General features: G+C 45.2%; 1 protein-coding gene across 1 annotated transcript; it reads left to right on the top strand.

Annotated features, from left to right (window-relative positions):
• Positions 1-1,901: 1,901 nt before the first annotated feature.
• LOC125481893 (coagulation factor VII-like) lies at positions 1,902-11,677 on the top strand (the record flags this gene model as incomplete). The annotated part of the gene is made up of 4 exons (XM_048593827.1): positions 1,902-2,342; positions 3,850-3,963; positions 9,380-9,520; positions 11,556-11,677. Coding segments are annotated over exons 2-4 (324 nt in total), but the record flags the coding sequence as incomplete, so codon positions are not given.
• Between the last annotated feature and the right edge of the window lie 741 nt (positions 11,678-12,418).

The raw sequence follows: 12,418 nt of genomic DNA, 5'->3' as shown, positions 1-12,418 counted from the left end.
TGCTGCTTGGCCTGCTGTGTTCATCCAGCCTTGCACCTTGTTGTCTCCTTTACAGGGAGGTTTGTTTGTGCTGTTGGGGGCGTTTTAAAGTAATTTGACAGGGGATGGGACACAGAGTAGACATAAAGTTGGGAGCAAGGTCAATCAGATGTAAAAAGAATGCTCGGTCAGTCCATCAGATGATTGTATCTATTGTAAATCGAATTTTAATACAATGAGCTTGACTGATCAGGCGGATGAACATACAGCATTGATCAGCATGTGGGAATATGATATTCCCGCAATCACTGAGACATGGTTGAAGGGAGGGCAGGACTGGCAGCTCAACATTCCAGGGCACAGAGGTTTCAGTATCAGTGACAGGGGGTAATATAAGATGAGTGGGGGCATTGCATTATTGATAAAGGAAGCCATCACTGCAGTAAAGCTATGGACCAAGTGCAGGTAAATGGGATTAGGTGCTTTGGTGCTTGTTGGTTGGCAAAGACATGGTGGGCTGAAGGGCCTGTTTCCATGCTGTGTGACACTGTGACTCCATAACAAAGCAGACCACTTAATTAGCACCACATCCACCACCCTCAACTTGCATTCTCGCCACCGAAACACAGTAGCAGCAGTGTGTACCATCTCAAAGAGGCACCACAGTCACTTCCAAAGGCTCCTTGGACAATTCTTTTCAAACCTGCTGGGTCAAAATCCCTCTCTAACAGCACTGTGAGTGTTACTCCTCCTCCAAGGCTGTAGCAGTTCAAGAAGGTAGCTCACCACCAACTTCTCAAAAGGCAGTGATGGATGGGCAATAAAGTCTGGCAGAATGCAGCTTGAATATTTTTTTTTAAATCCTCTCTCTGCCCCAATTTGCTCATTTGCCATTCCACCCAGAACACAAATGATTAATGTGTTATATTAGTTCCAGTGTTGATGTGACATCCGAAAAGTAGCAACAACTGGAAGGCAGTATCAAGAAATACATTCATTTTACCATCAAACAACCCTGTGTTGCCAACCTCAAAATGCATAGATAGATGTCATTCTGCTTTTAGACAACGTTTACGAAATAATCCTGACTGTGTCAATGCAGTAGGTGCAGAATTCAGCTTATAGGTATAATGCAGAGCATGGGGTTCTCACTGTGGAGACATGAGCTCAAATCCCACCACAGTCGCTGGTGGAATTCAATTCATTCAGCTGGATTTGACAGGTGGCCATAAAACTATCATTTGTTGTTGTTAAAGCTTCATGTGGGTCATTAATATCCTTCAGGGAGGGGGACATCTGTCTTCCTTACCCAGCCTGGCCTACAGGTGACTCCAGGCCCACAGTATTGTGGCTGCTTCAGGTCTAAATCACAGCCCTGTGGACTGGGGCCTTCCTCCCTTCCTGTGAGGCCTGGGGAGGTCACTGCACTGTCATGGGGAACTGAAGGAAGGAGATGAATACAGTGCTTCACTTGGGACCAGGATTAACAGCAGTTATGTGATACCATCACTCACAGTGTTGTGATGATACTATGGCTTTAAGAGGTGTATTTTGTCCTGTTTTTTTATTTTGTGTGACATAAGGTTGAGTTCAGAGGTGCTGATCAGTCTGCTTCAAAGCCCATAAAGTAAACAGCTTGTGCAACCTTGGGTTTTTTTTTCTGAGGTTGGAGCAATAGAAGCGGCCTGAATGGGCGTGGTCAAACTCCCACACAACCAGGATTTTTCGTTTTAGTTTTTCAGCAGCAGCTGCTGGGGTCTTGAAGCTGGGTTTAGAAGCTGCAGTATATCTCTCCCTGCTACTCTCTCTCTCAGAGTTTTCTCTTGATGTCTTTCCTCCTGGACTAGACAACTGCCTTTGAGACAATTTTGCCTTTGCCAAAGGGTATGTTTGTGGGATGTTACTACATTGGAACAGTTAATTAGGAGTAGTTAATATATCTATTATTTTGTTAAGCATTTCTATAGACCTACAGTTAAGCCGATTCTTTTATTTTATTTCTATTTTGTCTGTAATTTAACGGGTGGTGTAAAAGTAGTGTGATTTGCTTAACGTCGAGTAGCTTGACCAATTGAATTGCATTTGGAATGCAACCGCTTACAGTTATCTTTAAAGGAAGAAAAAGTTACAGTCCAGACAATCTTCTGAATATATTTTGAGGGGGTTTGGTTGAGATCCATAACAATGTTCGCTGTTCTCTACTATTGTGACGTCTTTGATTACCTCCATATTAAAGGGCCACTTAAAGTCTACACTTGTCTTCACATCTGTGCCCCATGTGACATTGTTTCAAACTGATTAATGCAACACTTACATTCTTTTCTCTTTCTTTTACCAGGAAGAGTTCTGGGAGACCTACAATGGTACGTCTGAAGTTCTTCTCTTGGATTGGTAAACGGATTGTTCCTTCTGGCCTGATGTTTGTGATCAGTGTTCTATTGAAGTGGCTTTATAGACCTTTAATAAGTTAGTGGCTGCTTTCTGAGATGGGAACAGCACTGTGGAGCCAAGTTCCCATTATGCACTGAAAGCTCCATTCTGATTTGATTTGATTTGTTATTGTCGCACGTGCTGAGATACAGTGAAAAGTATTGTTTTGTGTGCTATCCAGACAAATCATACCTTACATAAGTACATCAGGGTAGTAGAACAGAATGCAGAATATAGTGTTACAGCTACAGAGAAGGTGCAGAGAAAGATCAACTCTAATATATGAGAGATCCATTCATAAGTCTGATAACAACAGGGAAGATGTTCTTAAATTTGTTGGTGTTTTCAAACTTTTGTATCTTCTGCCTGACGGAAGAGGGTGGAAGAGATTATAACCAGGGTGGGAGGGGTCTGTGATTATATTTCGGCTTTCCTGAGGCAGCGGGGAGTGTAGATGGAGCCAATGGATGGAAGGCTGGGTTTTTGTGACAGACTGGGCTGTGTTCACGACTCTCTGTATCTTCCTGCGGACTTTGGTACAGCAATTGTCACACCAAGCGGAGATGCACCCAGTTGGGATGCTTTCTATGTTACATCTATAAGGATTGGTAAGAGACACTGTGGGAAAAGGAAGAGGAAACATGGGGATATGGAACAGCACAAGTTGTTGAGAGAAGGGGTAACACAGTGCGGAGCTGGAGGAACGCAGCAGGCCAGGCAGCATCAGAGGAGCAGGAAAGCTGACGTTTCGGGTTGGGACCCTTCTTCAGAACCCTTCAGATCCTTCTTTCTGAAGAAGGGTCCCGACCTAAAAAGTTGGCTTTCCTGTTCCTCTGATGCTGCCTGGCCTGCTGTGTTCATCCAGCTCTACGCTGTGTTATCTCAGAGTCCAGCATCAGCAGTTCTTACTGTCTCTATCGCTGAGAGAAGGGATCAGCCTTGAGTAACAGCGCTAGAGGTAGGGCAGGTGAGAAGCAAAAGGAAACCATTCACCCTCTTCCAGCAAGGGCTGAGACAGAAGGTGGGCAGAACAGTGTGGACACTAGTATAGGGGTGGGGGTTGGGGTGGGTGGGGGGGGTGGTGGTGTCAGGGCACTGTAGGGCACAGAGCCAGGCAGTTACCAACAGTAACCAAGTGGGTCATGTTCAGGGAAAGAGCACAAACCCAGGTTGGAACAGAAACTGAACAGATAAATAAAACAATGGGAATGAAAGAGAAAACAGAATTTCAAAGGAAAACACCAGACCAGACAGAAGTCACACTGAACCTCAATGGAGACTGATTTGGATTATTCCAGTGCAGCAAAACAGTGGAAGGAAAATAGGAAGAAGTGCACTTTAACTCTCACCTTTATCTCATTTTAAGCTGTATTCCCAATACCCGAGCATTTTGATGAATCGGTAATTTGGTTATTTGTCTGAACATTTTTTCACACACAGACAAGAATGACTGTGTACCAAATCCCTGCCAAAATGGTGGAACCTGTAAAGATATGTTTCAACGTTACCTGTGCACGTGCCCAGAGGAGTTTGAAGGTTGGAATTGTGAAATAGGTAAGAGACAATGTGGCAGTCACTGACACAGTTCAGCAGCAACTCGTTCTTGAAGCTCAATTCCCCAAAAAAATTCCTCAAGTCGGTGCTTTCCTTCACAAGCTCCCTATCATTGTCTGTAACACTCCATCAAATCAAATTCACCTCATTCTTCCTCCAGGATGAATTGTGTGTCCGTAAGACAATTTGGTACAGAAGCAGAATTCTGCCATTCGGCCCATCGTGTTTATTCCGCCACTAGATCATGGCTGATATGTATGTCAACCCCATTCTCCTGCCTTCTCCCCGTAACCCCTGACCCCCTTACTAATCAAGAACTTATCTATGAAGGAGAAAACGGAGTTAACGTTTTGGGTCCTGTAACCCTTCCTTAGAACTTTCGGTTCTTTTGGCTTTTAAGAACTTATCTAACTCCATCTTAAATACGCTCAATGACTTGGCCTCCACAGCCTTCTGTGGCAATGTTTTCCACAGATTAACCACATTTGGGCTGAGGAAATTCCTCCTCTTCTCAGTTCTAAAGGGTCATCCTACCATTCTGAGGCTGTGCCCTTGTGTTCTAGTCTCTCCTACTAGTGGAAACATCCTCTCCATGTGCAGTCTATCCAGGCCTCCCAGCATTCTGTAAATTTCAATCAGATTCCCCTCATCCTTTAAACTCCATTCAGTACAGACCCAGTGTCCTCATCCGTTCCTCATATGACAAGGCCCTCATCTCCAGGATCATTCTTGTAAACATCCTCTGGACCCCCTCCAATGCCATTACATCCTTCTTTAGATAAGAGCCCAAAATTGTTCACAATATTCCAAATGCAGTCTGACCAGAGCCTTATACAGCCTCAACAGGACATCTCTGTCCTTGTATTCTAGTCCTCTTCAAATGAATGCTAATATTGCATTTGTCTTCCGAACTACCAACTGAACCTACATATCAACCTTAAGAGAATCCTGAACTAGGAAACCCAAGTCCTTTGTGCTTCAGATTTCTGAAGCCTTTTCCCATTTAGAAAATAGTCTATGCATTTACTCTTTCTACCAAAGTGTATAACCTCACACTTCCCCACACTGTATTCCATCTGCCACTTCTTTGCTTACTCTCCTAGCCTGTCCAAGTCCTTCTGCAGCCTCCCCGCTGCCTCAGCGCTTCCTGCCCCTCCACTGCAGCTCATCATCTCAGGATCAGATGGCTTTAAAAACCAGAAAGCGAGGAACAAATCCATATGATCTGCCATCTATCAACCATACATTGATCTTTCCATTTCTCCATTGGTATTTTTCTCTCTCTGTTTCGTCATTTGTTCATGATTTCATGGCATCTAATCTTCCATCCCAGGCCACACCTCCACATTCATCCTGAATCGATCACTTCATCTTGTCTTTTTCCCTTTCATTCATCTCCAAGCATCCATCCCAAATTCCATCCTCCCTCTTCCCCTTTGTTCATCCATTCCCAACTCCCAGACTTCCCATCAATCCTTCCATTCACAAGTCTTCGAACAGAGTACAGAACCATGAAGGGAAGTTGGATAGTAATGGTGTGCAGGGGTAAATACAGGAGATGGGCGCTGAGTAATGGAACCAATACAAGCACAATGGGACGAATGGCGTTCTCCTGTAATGATTCTTTGCATCTGTGATTCTCTGCATTAGTAAGAAGGTTGGACTTGAGAAATTAAATGGGGCTGTAAGTTAATAATTCCCTGGGACCTGAACAATCTAAATCCCAGAGATCTGAACAAAATGGTTATCAAGATAGTTAACGGGTTGGGAATTCTATAGACTCTGAGACAGATCCCTAATGATTGAATGCTGAAAATCGTTTAGAGCACTCCTGGAGTACTGTGTGCTGCTTCGGTTCTCCTTATCTTAGGAATGATATTATTGCCATAGAGGGAGTGCGACAAAGACTGATGGCAAGACTGTCCTATGAAGAGAGATTAGGCGAACTGCGCTTGTGTTCTGTAAAGTTTTGAAGAATAAGAGGTGAGTTCATTGAAAACTCCAAGGGACAGACAAAGCAGATGCAGGAAAGATGTTTCCCCTGACTGGGAAGTCTAGAACCCGGGGCACAATTTGAAAATAAGGGTTATGTCACTCAGAAACCAAGATGAAGAGACACCTTTTACTCCGAATCTTTGGAATTTTTTTCTTTTGAGGTTCATATACATATTTTACAGTACAGATTACCAAAGGTATTGTGCAGAGAAAAGGGACAATATTCATGCTTGGGCTGACAAGTGGCAAGTAACATTGGCACCAGACAAATGCCTGGCAATGACCGTCACCAAAAACACCCATCATGTCTTCACATTCAATTGCATCATCATCTCTGGATGTTTTGAAATGTTCTCCTCAAAGTCAGCTTCTCAAAGAATTTCATCACCATACTCTACCTGCTTCACAATGACGTGCAAGCTGTGAACCTCAGCAATGGATCCACCACAGGCCTGATATGAACAAACTGGAATCAAGCTGGACTGCAATACCTCACCAACATCTCTCTCCATCTTCCTTGTTACAACACTCCACCCCATCTCCATGAAACCCCCAGCTGGAGCGGAGATAATCTACAGGAAGAGTGTGAAATTTTTCAACCTTCAACATCTCCAGGCCAGTGTCAAACCACCCCAAGCTTGTCATTGAGCTACAGTACACACGTAATGCCTGTTGTATATATATTCAGTAGCCCAACTACAAACCATCATTGACGCACTCACTGAGGCGAATGAGAGAATGGACCTCAGACTGATCTTTCAGGAAACAAAGTGTCTCTCTACCAGCCTGCTCCTGCCACACAACACTTTCCCCATCCTGACCGCCAGGTGGCATTGGGGTGGCACAGTGGTTAGCACTGCTGCCTCACAGCGCAAAGGGCCCGGGTTCAATTCCAGCCTTGGGCGACTGTCTGTGTGGAGTTTGCACATTCTCCCCGTATCTGCGTGGGTTTCCTCCAGGTGCTCCAGTTTCCTCCCACAGTCCAAAGATGTGCAGGTGAGGTGGATTGGCCATGGGAAATTACCCCATAGTGTCCAGGGATGTATTGGTTAGGTGGATTGGCCATGGGAAGTGCAGGGTTAAAGGGATAGGGTAGGGAGGTGGGTCTGGGTGGGATGCTCTTCAGAGGGTTGGGACGGACTGGATGAGCCAAATGGCCTGCCTTCACACTGTGGGGATTCTATGAAATCCATGGCGAATTATCAGTAGCCTTTGCAAAATCTGGCAAATCCACCAACAGACCGGTGTGAGTGTCCTCTCCCAGGGAAGTATTCCCAATATCAATGCACTGGTCAGGAAGGATCAGCTGAGATAGGCAGGCCACATTGTCCCTTCTCTCTCCCTAAAGAATATTGCTCCATTCCAAGCTTGGCAATGGTCAATGATCAGTAGGACAGCAGAGTAAATGCTACAAGGACTCCGTGGAAACCTCCCTCAACAAATGTAACATCCCCTTCGAGAAGGGGGATCTGCCTGCCAACCAACCATTTTGAATGCCACTGTGTAGAGGCCTAGTGCCAATATTGAATTAGTTTTATTGTCACATGAGTACAGTGAAAAGTTTACATGTCACCACTTACAGCACCATCTTAGGTACAAACCTCCTGGGTACAGATTCTTGAATACAAATTCTTAGGAAAAAACGTCAGAAAATAAAGAAATAAAAAGTCCAGCATTACAGACCTTCAAAAGTACAAAAACACAGTAATGAAATAGAAAATAAAGAGATAAACGTTTAGGGAAACAGCCCTTTCACAATAATATGATAAAGGGAAAAAAAGATTTAAAAAAGGAGAATTTAAAACAAAGTCCACTAAGTCTATTTCACGGCTCTGAGCTTGAGGACATGAACACCTCCTCCACCCAGCCGCCACCCCACCCACCCCACCCACCTCAACCCCACCCCCCCCACCCCCCTAACACCTGTTGAACTCCTGGGCCAGACTCACCACGGTGCCAAAGAAAATGCCCATGGAGTCACAAACTGACTGAAGCCACCACAGGGAGACTCAGACCGATGTTGACAAAAAGCAGCCATCGCAGTTCGAAGATCATGAGAAATGCAGCGTCCCACCCATTTCCCTCAAACACTAGCTGCCCCGCCTGAGCCTGGCTCCCAGACTGGACTGTTTAACCAACGCAGAACTCCATCCCTCCTCCCACCACCCTCCACCCCACAACGGAAGAAATTCATCATTGACTCTGAGGAACCGTCGACAATGAAGAAGGTAGAAGCAGATTCAACCTAGGCATTTGAGAGAGAATATGGGTGGGGGATTTCAAAGTCCACCACCAAGAGTGGCTCGGTGGGAGCACTACTGATCGAGCTGGTTAGGTCCTAAAGGACATAGCTGCTAGACTGGGTGAGGGATCTAACAAGAGGGAAAAACATATTCGATCTCATCCTGACCAATCTGTCGGCTGCAGATGCATCTGTCCAGGACGGTATTAGTAAGAGTGACCATTGCACAGTCCTTGTGGAGATGAAGTCCTGACTTTACATTGAGAATAACCTCCATCATGTTGTGTGGCACTATCACCGTGCTAAATGAGACAGACTTCAAACAGATCTAGCAAGTCAAGACTGGGCATCCATGAGGGTCTGTGGGCCATCAACAGCAGCAGAATTGTACTCCAGCACAATCTGTAACCTCATGGCCCGGCATATCCCCCACTCAACCATTACCATCAAGCCAGGGGATCAACCCTGGTTCAACGGAGAGTGCAGGAGGTCATGCCAGGAGCAGCATCAGGCACACCTGAAAATAAGGTGTCAACCTGGTGAAGCCATCAAACAGGACAACTTGCACACCAAACAGTGAAAGCAGCAAGTGATAGACAGAGATAAGCGATCCCACAACCAACGGATCAGATCTAAGCTCACTGGAGGAGGAGGCTCCACAATATCACCTCAGCCAGCTATTTGTCAGTGTCTTTTCTGACGTTCTACTCACAGTTCACAACACTTCAAAGTCTCATATTGTCGTTTCAACTTTGAAATTGTCTCTTGCACAACAAGATCCAGATCATTAATCTGTATCAGGTAAAGCAAAAAGGTCCCAATACCAACCTCTGGGGAATGCCACTATAAACCTTCCTCCAGCCTGAAAAATATCCATTGAACATTACTCTGTCTCCTGCCACTCAGCCAGTTTTGTATCCACTGACCCTTTTATACCATGGCCCATAAACTTTCCTCACAAGTCTGTTGTGTGGCACTGTATCAAACACCTTTCAGAAGTCCATGGACACCACATCAATAGCGTTATCCACATTAAGCCTTTCTGTTAACCTCTTCAAAAAAACTCGTCAGTTACTTAAACATGATTTTCCCTTTAGAAGTCCCCAGCTGTATTGCTATAGGGTATATATTTACAGAATGGAGGAATGCTTAAATCTGACTGACTCTACTTGTTTTTAGAGAAAGTCACTAAAATTGAATGTCGCTTTGAGAATGGAAATTGTGAACAATTCTGCACTGATGTGGCCAATTCTTCTCGTCAGTGTAGCTGTGCGGAGGGCTACAGACTCGGAGAAGATGGATTATCCTGCATTCCTGAAGGTTAGTCATTACTGACGTTCCTTCACTACTGACCAACTCTATGGTGGCAACGAAGTTTATCGACGACTAGACACCCAGCAGTCCAGACTGTCTCCAACAAATCATTAGACCCAATAACAAAGTGGGATGGCACGATGGCTCAGTGGTGAGCACTGTTACCTCACAGCCCCAGGGTGCTGGGTTTACTTCCACACACGGTTGACCTTCTCTGTGGAGTTTGCACGTTCTCCCAGTGTCTGTGTGGGCTTGCTCTGGTGTCTTCCCACAGACGTGCACGTTAGGTGGCTTGGCCATGGTGTCTAGGGATGTGCAGGCTAAGTGGGCTAGCCATGGAAATGTGGGTTTACAGGGATAGGGTATGGGGTGAGTCAGGGTGGGATGCTCTCTTGGATGGTGTCTGTGGACTCGATGGGCTGAATACTCTGCTCCCATGTTGTAGGGATTCTATAAATGCATTACACCAGGAACAAGAACTTTACAGGGCTGATTTTCCAGGGGCTTCTGCACTTCTCTCCTACAAAAGGAATCAACTCTGCATTTCTGACAGGAGATTCTCGTCAGGTCTTCCTCAGAACTACGGAGTCATTCTTCCAATCTGACAGGCCTTACGTAGCATAGAACAGTCAGAGGAAGGAATCCCCACCTCACAACAGTGCCAAATACATGGTGTGCTGGTGGGACACAGTGCCAGCTGGGAAGGGTGCACTGCACGTTGTAAGGAGCGTCCCAGCTGGGGAGAGTGCCAGTGTACAAGGTGGCAAGGGTGGGGGGTGGGCTGCGCAGGTATGTTGGGGTGCTTGGGAGACTTTCATATGTGGGGGTTTCAGGAGCAGCGTTAAGACTAGGGATGGGCTTGCAGCAGCAGTGGAACGGGGCATTAGCAATCAGGATAGGTCAGGTCAGGTGAGGGCCAGCAAGGGATGCTGGGATGGTCAGGGGAACAGGGAAGGGTCATAGGGTCCAGCAATAGGGTGAGGTTAGCTCTGGCAGAGAAGAGGAGTCTGATCCTGGATTTCTGGGGAGGTGTAGTTGGGTGTCAGTGAGGGAAGTATCTCCCCTCTACATTGCAATAACAACTGTCCACCCAGAGCTAAACCTGTTCCCTATGACTCACCAATAATAGGACATCTATGACTCACTGATTGCAGGAAGCCAAGTCACTGATAACAGAAATCTCATAACCCATCCATAATAGGAATCCTGGATCTCAGTAACAACAGGAATTCTGTATCTCAGAGACAATTAGAATCCTGTACTTTATCGAGGTTGGTACAATTACAACATTTAAAAGGCATCTGGATGGGTACATGAATAGGAAAGATTTAGAGAGATATGGGCCAAATGCTATCAAATGGGACTAGGTCACATTGGGATTTCTGATCGGCATGGACTGGTTGGACTGAAGGGTCTGTTTCCGTGTTGTATGACATTATGATAATAGGCACATTTGTGGTTCACTACAACAGGAATTCTGCATCTCGGGAATGGGGGAGTCATGTAACACACGGACAATAAGAATCCTGTATCTCAGAGACAACAGGATTCCAGGGTGTCACTGACAACAGGATTCCTATATCTCCTTCACAACAGGAATCCTGTATCTCTGTCAACAGTAACTTGTATCTCAGTGGCAATAGGAATCTTGTAATTTCTTGACAAAAGGGGTCTTGTAGTTCATTAATGACAGGCATCCTGTAACTCACCCACAACAGGAATTGCATATTTCAATGACAACAGGACCTCTGTGACCCCATGTATCAGATTCCTGACAGAACTGTTCTATGAGTAATGTTCCCTCTTTCCCTGCCTGATAAATCCATAGCTAATTCTAGATTGTGTTCAGTTTTTACTTCAGATCCACTATATGAAGGTAGCTGGCCCTGTTCATGCTCGTTGGCTTTCTAAACTTTCGCCAGGGTGACACCGTTTCAGGAAATAACTCAACACTTACTGAAGACAGTTAACAAGTTTGTGGATGTACACTTATAGAAAGTTAATCTGATGGAAAACTAACTGATTCCTTTTCTTTTAAAAGTGCCCTATCCGTGTGGAAAAGTGCCAGTTCTGATGAAGCACAGGAATACATCTGATGACTTTGAGAGAAGTGGGAGAATTGTGGGTGGCTTGGACGCTTTGAAAGGAGAATATCCATGGCAGGTATACAAGAATGAGTGCTGCAAAATGTATTATGATTCCAGACCAACATTATACGACAGAAAGCATTGAGTATAGGAGTTGGGAGGTCATGTTGCGGCTGTACAGGATATTTGTTAGGCCACTTTTGGAACTCTGCATTCAGTTCTGGTCTCCCTGCTATAGGAAGGATGTTGTTAAACTTGAAAGGGTTCAGAAAAGATTTACAAGGATGTTGCCAGGGTTGGAGGGTTTGATCTATAGGGAGATGCCGAATAGGCTGGGGCTATTTTCCCTGGGGCATTAGGATTTGAGGAGTGATCTTATAGAAGTTTATAAAATCATGAGGAGCATGGATAGGGTGATCAGCCAAGGTCTTTTCCCCAGGTCGGGAAGTCCAAAACTAGAGGGTATAAGTTTAAGGTGAGAGGGGAAAGATTTAAAAGGGAACTGGAAGCTGGTACAATTACAACATTTAAAAGGCATCTGGATGGGTACATGAACAGGAAGGGTTCAGAGGGAAATGGACCAAATGCTGGCAAATGGGACTAGATTAATTTACGATATCTGGTCGGCATGGACGAGTTGGACCGAAGGGTCTGTTTCTGTGCTGTATATGTCTATGGTTCTAAGCAGTGATCCATGATCCCAGGAAGCAGTATCTGAGAGCTCAGATAACCTGACTCTTTTCAAACACCCAAACTGCTGCTTGATTGACAGCGTGAGCTGGGTGAACTTCGCTACCAAAACAATCCCGAAAGAACT

Source organism: Rhincodon typus, unplaced genomic scaffold, assembly GCF_021869965.1.
Source record: "Rhincodon typus isolate 14 unplaced genomic scaffold, sRhiTyp1.1 hic_rhity00004147, whole genome shotgun sequence".
Taxonomy (NCBI): Eukaryota; Metazoa; Chordata; class Chondrichthyes; order Orectolobiformes; family Rhincodontidae; genus Rhincodon; species Rhincodon typus.
Note: the sequence above shows the minus strand (reverse complement) of the source record. Positions and strands in the feature narration are given on the sequence as shown.